At 40.5% G+C, this 15,052-nt stretch overlaps 2 protein-coding genes across 2 annotated transcripts; both read left to right on the plus strand.

Moving 5' to 3' along the window:
• LOC139283671 (interleukin-1 beta-like) lies at positions 1–2,508 on the plus strand. The gene is made up of 5 exons (XM_070903688.1): positions 1–55; positions 472–713; positions 1,242–1,406; positions 1,943–2,076; positions 2,239–2,508. The coding sequence occupies exons 2-5, from the start codon at positions 494–496 to the stop codon at positions 2,506–2,508; spliced, it is 789 nt and encodes a 262-aa protein (XP_070759789.1). The 5' UTR covers positions 1–55; positions 472–493.
• Positions 2,509–4,057: 1,549 nt separating this feature from the next.
• Positions 4,058–14,461, plus strand: ckap2l (cytoskeleton associated protein 2-like). Its single transcript, XM_070905061.1, has 9 exons — positions 4,058–4,097; positions 6,545–6,611; positions 6,696–6,750; positions 6,866–8,112; positions 9,638–9,833; positions 10,490–10,648; positions 12,258–12,318; positions 12,870–13,023; positions 13,920–14,461. Exons 1-9 carry the CDS (start codon positions 4,058–4,060, stop codon positions 14,227–14,229), a joined length of 2,289 nt encoding a protein of 762 aa, XP_070761162.1. The 3' UTR covers positions 14,230–14,461.
• The last annotated feature ends 591 nt before the right edge of the window (positions 14,462–15,052 follow it).

Raw genomic sequence — 15,052 nt, forward strand, 5'->3', positions numbered from 1 at the left:
AGGACAGCTGCTGGGATCTTAACCAAACACACTAACACTCCACAGACCTTAACAGGTAAATGGACTTTTCTTGTCATGGTTTTTTCGTCTCTGACAGTCTTAATCTGGAGCAGATTTTAAAATGGATCTTTGCTCAGGCTCATTCAGTGTGGTCGGGGATTGAATCTGGCAACAGGACAGTTTCTTTAACATTTTCACCTGTCTGTTGTGTCATTATAAACTGACAATCTTTGTAATATACATCGTGTGTTTTGTCATCTCCATCTCATTCTATCTTATTGTCAAATGCCTTAAGTGTTGTACAGTAGTGAGTCATTAATCACTGCAGCAGCAGCAGCAGCAGAGATGTACTGTAGCCTTTACAGCGGAGGGTAAAAGGGTAAATAATTATATTTTAGGGGAAAAAGGGAGAAGTAACCTAAATGCTTACTGATTCAATGACACTAGAAATTGCTTTCTGTCTTCCTGCAGATCTTTCTTAATTCAGAAAAAGATGGAATCCGAGATGAAATGCAACGTGAGCGAGATGTGGAGCCCCAAGATGCCCAAGGGCCTGGACTTGGAGATTACCCATCATCCACTGACAATGAGGCGCGTGGTCAACCTCATCGTCGCCATGGAGAGGCTGAAGGGCAGCAGCTCCGAGTCAGTGCTGAGCACCGAGTTCAGAGATGAAAACCTGCTCAACGTCATGTTGGAGAGCATAGTGGAAGGTAATCTCACAGACCACTGGACTGCGTAACATTTGAATTTTGAATTTTAAAGCTATTAAATCTGTAAACAAAAATGCTGCCATATAAGTCCTCGTTGAGGAACTGTGGGAAGTGGTTTATTAATAGGGAGTTTACATGTTCTTGTTGGCCGACCTTCAGATACAGAGTGTTTATCATTTTCTGTCATTTGACAGACATCTCTCTCACCTTCCTGTTGAAGTGGGACCTCATTCATTTTATGTTTTTAATTACTACATTGAGTTTATCTACTGTAACTGATGTGTGTAACTGTAGTTTGTAGTTTGTTTAAAGGGCCGTTGGCATGACTTTTACTGTTCCATAAACTAAAATGACCATAATATACTATATATCTGCAATGGATGTGATGAAGCTGTTGGCTTAAAAGACTCACTGGTGCAGGAAGAGAGAAGGGCAATAGCTGTTGTTGCAATTCCTGCTGCTTCCAGATGAAAAAGAGATAGAAATCACAACAACATAACTAATCAGGTGTGCCTCTTTTCCCCTCAGAGCAAATTGTGTTTGAGCGTGGTACAGCTCCACCAGTTCAGTTCAGAAGGACGGGCATGGAGCAGTACAGCATGACTGACAGCAAGAAGAGGAGCTTAGTTCTGGTCCAAAACAGCATGGAGCTCCACGCAGTGATGCTGCAGGGCGGCGCTGACAACTGCAAAGGTAACTGCATGTGACAGTTAGATTGGATGGTTAGAAAATCACTCTCTGGGTCATGGCAGATATTTCAATTTAGGGGAGAAGTTTGTTTTAATTCATCTGGCAACTGTTGGCTTAATATTTTAACTGAAGCTGTTTAAAGGTGATATTTTATAACATATTTTACACTTAAATTTTCCCCAAAATTCAGTGTTTTGTCCGATACGCAGCCTTTGCAGGATGGGGAAACACCCAGTAACATAAGACACCAATATCTCAATTTAAGCCTGGACCGAAGTCACAAGGCAAAAGCATGAGAGCCACTGGTTTAAGTGCTGTTTTTTATATCTATCACTCCACCAGTGTAACTCCTGATTTAATGATACTAGATACAAATTTTAACCCCAAATGCATATATCATAATTACTTCTTAGTCCTGTTGCATAAGATCAGATGCACTTTTACTAAAATGCATAGAAGGTAGCATTTGTCTGATCCCGGAGGCTGACAGTCTCTCAGCTTTCATTAAAATGAACCTGTATCCTCTGTTCTCTCTTCAGTTCACCTCAACATGTCGAGCTATGTGCATCCCACCCCCAGTGCTGAGGCCAGAATTGTCGCTCTGGGCATCAGGGGCACCGATCTCTACCTGTCTTGTCACAAGGATGGTGATGCAGCAACCTTGCATCTGGAGGTAAAACTCATGACTCATTAAATGAATCTCATAACTGAGTAGATCGAGCTGGGCATCTAAATTGTTATCATCTGAAAGCGATTTATTTACTTTTGACATGAGCTAGTAATTTTATCAATGCTGATAGTCAAACATTCTGACATTTATCTTTTCACACCTCAGGCCGTGGAGGACAGCAGTCTGTTGAGGATCAGCCCGGACAGCGACATGGTGCGATTTCTCTTCTACAAACAGGACACCGGTGTGAACATCAGCACCCTCGTGTCTGTTGCCTTCCGCGACTGGTACATCAGCACAGCCGAGGATAACAACAAGCCGGTGGAAATGTGCCTGGAGACCGCCCAACGCCGCAGAACCTTCAACATGCAGTATGAAAACCTGCCAAACACACCCAAAATGGAATGTGGATATGCATCTGGGGGTCAAGTTTGACCTTCTTAAGAAGAAACTTTGGGTGTTGAACAGAGTGTAAAATACACTGCACGTCAGCTATTTTGATTCAAAATATTTTGATTTATTTTAAAAGCACTACCACTGTCTGCTAGAAAGACTTCTGCAGGGTTTACACAGTGTCTATTTACTGTATGTACCAAGTACAGAAAGTGAAATGCTTAGTGTATTGACATAGTCAAGTTTCACCACAAGGTGGCATTATTGTGCTGTCTGGTGATTATCCTGTTTATTTATTGTGCTGAATGACATGACACGCTGTTAATGTTCTTTATCTATTAATGTATTTATCTATTTGTGCACTATTTTAACATATATATTTATTTGGAAACCTGCTTACTAATAATTATTTAAATGATGTGCAGTGAATTTTAAATAAAGCCTTATAACTTATTTGGATTTGTGTTTTATATGCTCACTCAGGATTTGGTAACTTCACAGTAGACAATGGAACTCTCCTCCAACTATTATTATTTCAATTGCACACAGAAGATCATAAATGGCAGCTTAGGTATTTGCGCAGAGATCCAGAAACCAACCAGTATTCCTACTTGAATAACAGCCTAACTGGCCCCAGGATTATTTGATTAAATACAACAATGTTTAGGAATTTGCAATATAGTAGATGTATATACTGTTGTATTATGCATCTATTATATACTTTACTTGGCTATTTTCATTTCATGCTACTTGATACTTCTACTCCACCACATTTCACAGGGAAATATTACACACTACATTTATAGATCACACATTGCCACTCATGCTCATGTACACACACACACACACACACACACACACACACACACACACAAACAGTCGTGTTTGCATCACTTCAGAGAACATTACATTGACTTACATTAATTTCCTGGAGACTTACCCTAACCCTTACTTTTATATTTTTAATGTTATTTTTACCTAATTATATTTACCTAGCGAGGTGACTCCTCTCTGTCTGGTGATCTGTATCTCTGGGATCAAAATAGTATCCAGACTAAACAGATACCAGTCTGTGATAATCTCTCAATATGTTTTCTTCTGGTCTTAACAATAACAAATGTAATACGTACATAGTACTCAAGTTTACTAAAATAAACAAGCGTATCATTTTAGATAACTGAGGTCTATACACCATTAATTCCAAAGGTAAGTGTGGAACTTGTAATAATAGCTAGGAATTAAGTTGGTTAAAAGATGTCACACATCACCTGGTGATAATAAATGTTTTATGTTTGCTTTATGAACAGTAGAAACAAGGAACGACCATGTGCTCCCAGAATATCTGCTTTTTGTTTACATCCTCTGCTCCAACCAACGCAGGGCTTTCGCGCATGCGTGTCTGTTTTTCGAAATTTCAAATCGTCCAATCAGAGAAGAGGATGCGTTCACAACCGGCAATTTTAAAATCGGATGCTGGTACTCAGTTGTTATCGACCCACTTTAACGTATCGTAAACCACCACAACAAGTCCACGAGGCATTTTATAACTTGTCTGGATAAAGCCGAGAGAAGAAATTTAATTTTATTAGATATGGAAGAAGGGGAGACCGTGTCGATACTTTCCAGAAAAGGTTAGCGAGCTTTGTTGCATTCATTAGCTACCATTGGTTAGCTAAACCACGTCAGTGCTAACGCTTGATATAAACGTTATCTTACATCTTAGTAACAGTGAGGAATCGTTAAAATATGTTCGCTAAATATATTAACGTTATGGTACTGGTTTGGTTGCGTTATATTTGTGCCAGACAGGCCACCGCGAAGAGGCTTAACATTAACGTTAGTCCTGATGAAGTTCGGATGTTTAACGGTAGCATAAGTTAGCATGTGTTGTGAAGGTATGAGTAGTTCATTGTAGTTGAAAAAGATAAGTTAGTAGACTCGCCATACAAATACAGAGCAGAGCTGGATTTAGGGGTTAACAGAGAAAGTAAGTGCTAAATTAGCTGTATGCAATAGGGCTGCAAATAACAGTTTTTTTTTTAAATAATATATTATTCTGCCCATCATTTTCTATATTAATCATTTAGTCTATAAACTGCCAGAAAACAGTGAGAGTTACAGTCCAAAACTCAAAGATGTAAATGATAATATTAGACAAGAAATGCAGTAAATGTATCACCAGCCCGCAGCTAGATGGCAGCAAGTTTCTGTGGAGTTGTTTACAGTTATTCAGACACAGAAGTCACCTACATCGGCTAGAGGTTTTATTCAAATATTCACCTTCTCTATTCTGTTCCTCACAGGTCAGTAGACTTAGATAACCTTTTGACCTCATTAGCTTTTTCTGTCTGCTGCATCCAATAAGAGGAACTGAATTGTAGTTCACAGGGCTTTCCATAAGAATAGCCGGCCAGTGAGCAAAAAGTAGCCCATAAAACTTTGCCTGTAAAAGCCCAAATTCTAATGCCACTATTCCAACACTGATTAATTATTCATTATTGCGTATTTTAATGAGTTTGCCTACCTACATGTAGTGTATTATTGAAGGAGAATTAGACTTCTTGTGCGTTTTAGCCTACGCAGTCTGTAAATACCTATAATATTTAAAACCTTGCCTATTCCTGACTGATCAGAACCTTTGTAATTAAGAATCATTAGACCATATTTATTATTTATTGACAGCCTCACTGTAAGGTTTATCAAGACATGCCACACATGTTGTAGTTTTTCCACATTACATTCAGACATCAGCAAGAAAAAAAAGTGAAACAAATATGCTCATTGATGAAGTGTGTGCAATATCCCGAATTAATCTTTCATGTGATTGCACAAAACACAATGATCACAAAATAACATTGGTTAAACAAGGCTTATAGTGAAGGGATTTCAACTGTGATGTGTTCATCCTCCCAAAATCAGGGTGAAGCCACTAACCAGCTGTAGGAACGGGTATCGTTAGGATTTTATCTTTTTCTTATCCAAAAGAATAAATTTAGAACAGGATTAGAATTGATTTCATATTTTCAATATAACTAAATATTGTGTCTAGAGCAGCAACAGCAAAGTTTACAACAGCAAAATCACTATATACGCAAATCTAAAATGTCAGTAAAATAAATATTATTCCTGACCTGATAAAAATATGAGTGGAGTTTAGACAGCATGAAGACGACAGGCATCAGTCGGTATCGGTCCTTCATCCTGTCCTCTGTCCTCCTCCCTCTGCTGCTGCTGTGACTCACTGCCTGCAGGTGCTGCTTATAGAGAGAGGGGGTGGTTTGCCGTCTCAGCCAGTACATTTACAGAAACTTTCCAAACTTTCAGATGCGTGGCAGAGAGCTGTCTGCATAGTTTTTCCCCCCCTTTTCATTTGGCTAAGGCGCCTTGCTTTCCATTATAGCACCTATGATTCTGATTCTGAAAAACACATGTAGGTGCTATAATGGAAAGCAAATCCTGTATTGGAATTGAAAATTAATAAAATAAAGTAGCTGGCTGGATTTAATGAGTAGTCAGCTGTTTGGCCAGCAGCCAGCGATGTTGTTGTGAATGTTTGTTTGTTTTTTGCCCTATGTTAACCTAAAGAGAGGTTCCAAACCTTTAATGTAATAGAGTTCTGCATTTACACTGAAAATATGTATAGTATGTATATATTTACATTTTATAGAAAATCAGTCAGAATCAGCTTTATTGCCAGGTTTTCACATACAAGGAATTTGCCTTGGTATTTTGCTGCATAACGGTCACAATAAACAGTAAGAGAAAAGAAGTAATGCAAGTCAAGAATATTAAATATATAATAGAAATTTACAATTTTAAAAAATCTAACATATCTGTTTTAAAATAAAAGAGGCAACATATTGACCAGGGAATGTGCAATGTTCACAGGATAAAAGAATATGTACAATAAAGATTTGTGTTAATGTAACACGTGGAGACTGTTAATGTAACGTGTAGTATTCATGGGGCGGGATGAGAGTCTGTCTCTGTGGCGATCCCGGGCCTTGTTGATAAGGCCAGCTGCAGGCTGAAACCTTGCAGTTGGTGCTGAATTTCTGTGGGTTTTTTTCTGTCGCAGAGCTGCGTAAGCAGAAGTTGATGGAATACTTGGCAACAAAAGGAAAGCTGAAAATGCCCAACCCTAAGTAAGAAAACAAATTCACAGTGTGTCAATGTGTTGTTGTTTATTGTATCAAGGGTAAATTAATTCACTAAACTTAACTTCTCAGGCCATACCTCCATGATGACTGTCCGGTTAGGAATCCTGTGACACCTGCACTAAAGGTGTGTGTGTGTGTGAACCTTTATTTGCACAAACAATTTGACTTAAATCACAACGCTGGCGTGGTCAATAATTCGGGTGTCTGGAAACTGTCAACTTATGTTTTTATTTTCACAGGTTGTAAAGGGTAAAGAGAACAATGCTCCAGCAGACCAATTCAGATATGAACGCAGAAAAGTGGCTGCTCAGCCCACAAAACAACCAGCCAGAAGAGCATTTGGTGTCACGAACAAAGTGAATATAAAAGACGTCATCCTGATTGGACGGCAGGATGCCAATTGTCCATCTGCAACCAGTGGCCCAACACAGCCAAAAATGAATCAAATCCCTATGCTTAGAAACACCCTTGTTTCTTCCAACCAGACTTCAGCCAGCCACCTCAAAAAGCAGCCAAGCACAGGAATACAATCCTTAGGCAGAGCCTCTTCAAATGCAGCTTGTACAGCTACAACAAAATCAAACGGCAGATTCAGCCGTAGCTCCTGGGCACGTCCAACAAAGACAGACAGTGTCAGGATGAGTCTCGGCCCCATTGTCAAAACAAAAACAGGCCTCATTCCCGCAGTGATCCAGCCAAGAAACTGTCAAAGTCACACCTTGACACACACCTCTGGCTCAGCAGCTGATACCACCACCACTACCACTACTTCTCTTGCTAACAAGGTGCGATCCAGCACCTCATCATCAGTCTTTGTTTCCCAGAGGTCTGCCATGGCTCAGAGGAAAACATTACCTATCACTGCTCTAAACAACCCTGTTAATAAGAGAACTGTTTCTTTGACTGCAAGAGCTGGGATTAAAGTTCAAGATCAGAACAAGTCTAACCCACTTTTGGGTAAACCTTCTCAGCCATCTTGTAAGCGTCAATTATCAAGTGGACCGAAATCGATCTCCAGTTCCTCCAAGTGCACAGCAGCACCTATTAAGCCAGAGGGGAGAGTAGGGGTGTCAAAAACAAATATATCAGCTGGTCAGCCCACAGACAGATCCACAAAGCAGAGATCTGAGGAAGGTCTAGGGGAGAAAAATGGCCAACCATGCAAAGTCGCCTCCCGAACATCCTCAGGGCCAGCGAGCAGATGCAGTTCCAGAGCAGTCAGCGGGGTTATGCGAGCTGCTGTGGCTGAGCTGGGAGGGAAAACCAAGACAGATTGCAGGAGGGGACACAGTTCAGCAAATGCCCTTCCACCAAAATCTGGTATAAAAAAAACAGGCGGTCCAGTGATGTCACAGACAGTGCCACGGCCCGCCAAGACCATCAGCCGTACAGGCCAGACCACGGACATGAAGACGCCAAAGGTCCCAGTCAGAGTCATTCCTCAGACTGTGGGAGAGAAACTGACTGCTGCCCAGGAGGAAAGGATGTAAGTAGAACAGTACAACTACTGGTAATGTATAGCATGAAACTACGATATGGCACCAATGAATCTTTACATTTACAGCATCCATTGTGATTATCCGTGGGTTAGAGTTTGGCACTTGCTGTATGTGACTCACAAGAAAAGTAGCCTTTAGGGCTGGGTGACATATTTATATTTATTTGCTTTCAGCTTAATCATATGTCAATGATATGATGTTAGCATGTTGTTCTACAAATATCTGTTATCCAAATTAATGATTCTGAGCAAGCGATAATTAGAAATTAGCTCTTGTTTAAACATCAACAGTTTTTTCTCTCTGAAGTAATGCATAATGGTGCCACATAGTTCATTGCTTTGAACATCAATTTATTTTATATGTAATTTTGAAAACAATAGCCATATTGTGATATGTCTACCTCAGAAAATGTATTAGTAGTATTGATCGTGATTTTAACCATAATCGCTGCCCTTGCTGACATATTGTATTTTGGTTGTGTTTGGTACCTGGCGATGATGATGACTTCTGCTGGAGCAATACCAAGGCGTTTCAGGCATCATATTGGCACCAATATAGTATCGATCAAACAATTCCCAGCCTTAAATACTGTATGAGAATAATTCATAAATAAGAGTCAACAAAAGCCTTTCGTCAACAGAAATATCGAATGACACAACAAGAAGATGGTGATCAAATCTGTGTGGGTGGACAGGGGCTGGTTTCACCAGTTTATACAGCAGAGATTCAGTTTGGCTGTTAAACTCAACCTGTAATTATAGTCAGATCTACTCATGCCTTAATGATGGGCCAGTGATAAGCACGTATGCTTTCACACAGTCTGGGATTTTTTCCCCCAGCTGTCCTTACTGAATTTAGCAGCTGCAACTTTTAGCCTGGATGATGTGTTTAACTTCTTTGTATTTGTCTAATATTATAGTCTGCTCGTCTTTTGGAAAATATGCAGTTCTGCTGCCACGTGTTCGTGTTTGCGATTGGTCAAATGCTGCAAACGCTCATGGCTAGATTGGGAAAACCTGGGTTGACTTACCGAGTTGATACCCACAGTTGTGTGACCGCTTAGCGTGATTTAGGTTTTAGTGAAGCCAGATATCCTGGGTGTGTTGAACTTGCTTCATAGTATACGATAGGCTGTTTATGAGCCAGGGCGTATTCGTTATGAGCTTTCATGGCGAACAATTTTCTTATTGCTATTGATGAAGTGTCTATGGAGTGTACATATCGCTATCAGCCGTTAGATACAAGATAAAAGCATACTCTAAAGTCTAAAGTGCCATCAAAATGGGCAATGGTTGGTGAAACAGGGAGATGATTTTCTAATGGGTTGGTCTGTCCCTTTAATTATTGAGTAGAAACCAATTGAGTTGCGTGTCCAGAATCCATTGTTTAAAGCGTCAACCCCAGTTTGTCCTGGGACCTTTCCACTTCCTCTCCCTTAGTTTCCCGTGTCTTGAAAAACACATTGAAATGAGACTTTTAAATGAACCATCTGCTCCATTATTTTGTCTCAAGGAGAAAACTACACGAATGGCGGGAAGCCAAGGGCATTTCCTACAAGCGTCCTCCAATGCCGGTGAAACCTCAGGTCAGGCGCACTGTGGCCGTTCCCCAGCCTTTTTGGGCTACCATGAAGGAGGAAGACGAGGCCCACTCCCTCATCTGTGCTGTGGACAGATCCCTGGCTGACTGCATCAAATTGCTTGGAGAGGTATTTGTGTTTTAGGTGGAAATTTGTTTTACTGGCCTTTTAATTTGATGTCATTTCCCACTGGATATTACATCTCACTGAAAAATTCATTCCATTTTAGGTGTGGTACTTGAAAAGTACTAGTTGTTTACTGAAGGTCAGCTAGGGCGGCATGGTGGCGCAGTGGTTAGCACTGTCACACGGGAGGTAAAGCTGGTTAGAGCAGGTTGGGGGTTCGATGTCGAAGTGTCCTTGAGCAAGACACTGAACCGATGGAGACCAGCACCTTGCATTGCAGCTCGGTTGCCATCGGTGTGTGAATGTGTGAGTGAATGGGTGAATAAGTGAGATCATTTTTACCATTTAGAGGTCTGCTGTTATACAGCAGGGTGAGACTTAATAATCGTTTAAATATGCACACTTTTACACTCCTCCTGGAAGGCACTCATATAGAGTTGCTCCTGCTTGTTCACGTGAAAAGCAGAACTAGCTGTGTAAAGAATGAAAAGGGAGATCTTCAGAGAGTTCTAACCCTGCTTACTAATTTGTTTTTGCACAGTGTGAAATGGGTGTAATTGTCAGATTTGGAAAGTTTGGAGTTTCAGACGCACTTTGGTTGGAGCATACTGATTCCCTTACTTTCAGTGTAATGATGTGAGCCTGCCTCGCACCCACAGGGTTGCCCTCCAGACCAGGTGAAGGAGGTTCTCTCGCGGCTGCCGGTGGTGTCCCAGAAGTTTGCCAAATACTGGATCTGTCAGGCCCGCCTGATGGAGCAAGAGGGCAACCTGGATGTCCTGCCCATGTTTGAAGAGGCTGTTGGTGTTGTGTTGGAGGTAAGACGTCCGTGATAGTCAAACTCTAGAAATATTTCACATTAGTTTTATACAGTTCCCTGTGGCGTTTCCTTGTAAACGAACAGAAGTTAATGTTTACATTCAGTGTTACTCACCAAAATGCATTGTGTGTATCCTTGAGGAGCATTTAATGAGAGGACTGTGGTTGATTAGGGCTGATTTTGCAAATCAGTGAGCAGACCTGGCTTCAGGCAGTATAGCATTAAGATTGCATCAGTGTGATGAAATATTGTGTTTAATTCAGTATAGAAATGCCAAAGATATTCTTTAGGAACAGTGACGCATGCAATTACAGTTTGCAGTATACAATATCACTTTCAGGTCTTGTAAACTCGTAAATATCTATCGGCCTCATAAGCCTAGTGTCAGTCAGTCTATTGTATTTATATATCTGGTGTATTAGGCCTTTGTTTGACATGTTGCAAGCGTTTGGTATGGTATTATTTAATTTACAGGTTTTTCGCATCAATGCGTGAAGTAGCTTTATTTCTCAGGTATTTCATTCGCTGGATTAGCCAAAAACAGACACTTCCACCTGCTTATTTTATCTATAAACAGTTTCTTAGTTGAAGATTTATTATATCACGATATATATTGATGTCTCAATATAAAATGATATATAATAAGAAGCTTATATTCATATTGCCCACCCCTAATGTCATGATATACATTATATTACTCTCACAATATAAGACTTTTGTATTATAGGACTTTATTCATATAACCAACCTCTTGTCAGTGTATGAAAGAGATATTAGGAGATCTTAATGCCATTTAAAAATATTATTTGGGCCAGTATTATCAACTACAAAACTTTCATATTACACAAAATCTGACTTTTGTTATAGCGACAGAATCCAACAAAAACGTCCAATGTAGTGACCCAATTGTAATTGAGGAGCAGCTTGAGCACCAATAATTGCATTTTGCTTGACCTCTCAGTGCCTGACTCAGCCTTTGTCATCAGTGCCCGGCCGCAGCAGCAGAGAATCTGGTTTTGCTAACTGCCGTTCTGCTCTGATAGCTGACTGGGTTTCAGTGTGAGAGTCAGAGGAAATAAACTTATCTCAGCCAACCTTTTGCTGTCTATTGATGGTTAATATCACATTTAAACATGGCTGCTACAGCAAAACAGAATCACACATCGGAAAGTGAATAAATACCACATGTAAGCACAGCTTAGAAGCTCATCCCAGGAATCTTGTAAAAATAACTTCTCAGACGTTAGAAGACGTGGGTGTAAACTGTAACTATAGTATCACAATGTCAAACATGTGTTGTAGTGTGGTGCAATCACAGCGACATGGTGCAATACTTGCCAGAGATTAAATCTTGATCTCCGGTGACCTCTCGAAGTGAGAGTTTTTTCCTCTTAGTCACTGTCTCAATAAGCTGTTTACACTGCCGTTATGGAGATGCCGTGTAGTCCGCATTTTCATGTGTCAGCAGAACAAAAACAAATTACGTTTTAATATAGTAAATGATGCAGCGCAGTGAATAATATTGCCTTGAAATTCCCCAACACACCATCATCGTTTAAGTTGTAGTAAAATTAATAATTTCTTTCTGTCCTTCTATTTTATTCTAGCCAGTGGACGAGCTGCGGACTGTGGTGTTTGAGATTCTGAAGAAAAAGGACGAGATCCAAGGTAGTTGGCCTGTGTGCTTTCTTTGTAACCGCTATGGTTTAATGCCATTAAGCTTGCACAGATTCCAATCAGTATTTAACACTGAAGTCATTTGATTCGGCCAAATCTTGTTCATTCTTCTGCAGACTATTCCAATTGGCTAGAGCAGAAAACATCTTTGTTTGATTAACTAACGCCAAACGGGAGACAGACAAAGTTAGGGACAAGCTGGTGAACATACTGGAGCATTTAGCAGCTAAAGAGCCAGATATTTTTCTCAGTTCTCGAGTTGTAGGCCAATACAAAGCTAAAAGGAGAGTGAATATTGGACTTTCATGTGTCAGGTGGTGAATGTTAATGTTGTGCCGTGTCTGCTAGATGTTTAATGAGATGATAAATTGCGTCAGTGTTGTGTTCACAGCGTGTTGGCCAAAAAAAATCAATTACTGCAGCTTTAAGGTTTAATTGATGTTGTAATTTCAACAGTGAATAAATAAAAGGCTGATTCTTATGATGATAAGGTTTTTAAATGACTTTTACTCAGATTTTCATGTTTTTGTCAGCATCCGAAGACAATGAGAAAGAAGAGGACCAAATTCCAACAGCTGAAAGCTCTCCTGACACTATCAGCAACCCAATGATGACTCCCAAACCTGTCAGAGCCCTCATCTGTGGGGAGAAAGGTGACTCATCTGTCGTCAAGTACAAGATCACAGCAACTCCTGGGTACGTCTTGACTTACTGTTACTACTTCCAGCCACCATATATTTAATGTTTTTTATGCTCGCCAGTTTGTTGCAAGTGTTTCTTATTTATATTACTGACATGTCAGTAATATAAATAATAGTCCTGATCAAAATACTGAGTGAAGTTCAGACAGAATGAAGACCACAGACATCAGTCACTTCCTTCCAGACATGTCTGGTCATTGTGTTTTCATCTTTCTTAGAATATCTCTCTCAGGGAGTCGTAATGTTAGTTAGCTGTTATGTTAGTGTTCAGTTCGGTGTTGAGGCTAACATTACTAGCTAGCCAGTCCAACTACCTTCATGAGTTAAAATAAGATGTGTAACGTTAACATTAACACATGAAATACAACAAGGCATTCTTTTTTAGGCATCCGATACTAGAGGTGTAATGGTACACAAAATTCATGGTTCGGTATGAACCTCGGTAGCTACGGTTTGTTACGTTGTCGGTTCGGCAGGGAAAACCAAAAAGAATAATTACATTGTGGAGTACGGTTGCATATCTGCAGCGATAAACTCTCCTTTAGTTCCGCTACTCGACACGTTAAGGTGGTGCCGCCGTAAATGTCATGTTTGAAGTGTTCCCACAGACGGACCCGACTTCAGTTGATCAATGTTGGCACACAGTTTGACACTAATCGGTATCCGTACGAGGACCGGGGGCTGTGGCCGACCAAGTAGAGCCTATCTGTGGGAAACATGGTGTTTGTTTATAGTAAGATGAAACAATAGGTGCTGTGAGTGAGTGATGACTATACGAGGGAGACTGATTATACTGACCTTCTGAACTGGCTGTAGTCATGATAGAGTTGTTTCTTGGAAGCCGGATAAAGGTGAAAATTATGATAGATTTCTTTCTTTCTTTCCCTTCAGTGGCCCTCCAAGCCAACACAAGGAACCGGCACGGGTCAACGGCCAGGAGGTTCGCTTCTTCACCCCAGTTAGACGCTCAGTGCGAATCGAGAGAGCCTCACTCCGATACCCTGCGTCCCTCCAGGACCATGATCTCTGCGTGGCCTCCTACAATGACCTGATCTCCGAAGAGGATACCGAGAGAAGCGAAGAGCAGACGGGTGGGGAAACCAGCCCGTCTCCTAACAACACGCCGATGTACGTCTACAGACAGAACGAAGCACTGAAAGACAAGGTGTTCGTCCAGCTAGTCTGCGATGAAGGCGTTTAGCCTCAGGTGCTCGCTTCACCTCCTCCAGTTTGTAGCTGAGACAAAATGCAGATGTTCAGCATTTGTCACTGTTCACATGGCAGGAAGAAGAAAAAAAAGTCAAATATATGTGCATACTGCATACTATAGAAGGTGAGGTTTAACCTTATAAAGGTCGAACCTGAGATTTTAGGTAAAGAGCTGTTTTTTTAAAGTCAGGTATTTCTCACACTTGCGTATAGAGACGTTATCCTTTTGGTCCCTGTATTATTATTTTTTTCAAATAATGTGCTGTACATAGTAATGTAAAATAAATGTCTGCATTTTTAAACCTATACATACACTGTATACATCTTGTGCTTTATCAATCCTTATCTAGTATGCAGACTCTCCTATACAAAAAGTACACAGACACCCGCACCGTCGAAAAAACCAGAGCCACGCAGGCCTAATCAGCAAACTGGAATTCTACAACCTTTAAAGTGTTCCTGATGGTTCTGATTATGCAGGGCTTATTTCAAAAGCATCTAAGCGAAACCGAGCGAACGACACGCCATGAAACCGAGCGAACGACACACCTATAAATGACACATTGATCTGAGACACCCACGAATAAGAGTTAAAAGTGACGAAACTTAGATGTGAATCATGGCATTATCGGGGGCTCACAGTTCTTTTTTGGCCCAAGACTAGTTGGTCAATCCAGCATTGATCAAATATTATATGCTTTTGTTTGCTGTTTTATTTGAGGATCAAAAATAAGCAAGACTGTATCTCATAATATATTTTTAAAGATTTCGTATGTCTGTCTTTAGATTTTCATTTTTGCAGAAAAATAGTCCTG

The sequence above is a fragment of the Enoplosus armatus genome, chromosome 4 (assembly GCF_043641665.1).
Source record: "Enoplosus armatus isolate fEnoArm2 chromosome 4, fEnoArm2.hap1, whole genome shotgun sequence".
Classification (NCBI taxonomy): Eukaryota; Metazoa; Chordata; class Actinopteri; order Centrarchiformes; family Enoplosidae; genus Enoplosus; species Enoplosus armatus.

Excerpts from the sequence above, each read along its gene's own strand:
- ckap2l (XM_070905061.1), top strand. The coding sequence starts at position 4,058 with ATGGAAGAAGGGGAGACCGTGTCGATACTTTCCAGAAAAG. Across the intron at positions 4,098-6,544 it reads GTCGATACTTTCCAGAAAAG|AGCTGCGTAAGCAGAAGTTG; the intron begins GTTAGCGAGCTT and ends TTTCTGTCGCAG. Across the intron at positions 9,834-10,489 it reads GCATCAAATTGCTTGGAGAG|GGTTGCCCTCCAGACCAGGT; the intron begins GTATTTGTGTTT and ends TCGCACCCACAG.
- LOC139283671 (XM_070903688.1), top strand. The coding sequence starts at position 494 with ATGGAATCCGAGATGAAATGCAACGTGAGCGAGATGTGGAGCCCCAAG. Across the intron at positions 1,407-1,942 it reads CGGCGCTGACAACTGCAAAG|TTCACCTCAACATGTCGAGC; the intron begins GTAACTGCATGT and ends TTCTCTCTTCAG. Across the intron at positions 2,077-2,238 it reads CAGCAACCTTGCATCTGGAG|GCCGTGGAGGACAGCAGTCT; the intron begins GTAAAACTCATG and ends TTCACACCTCAG.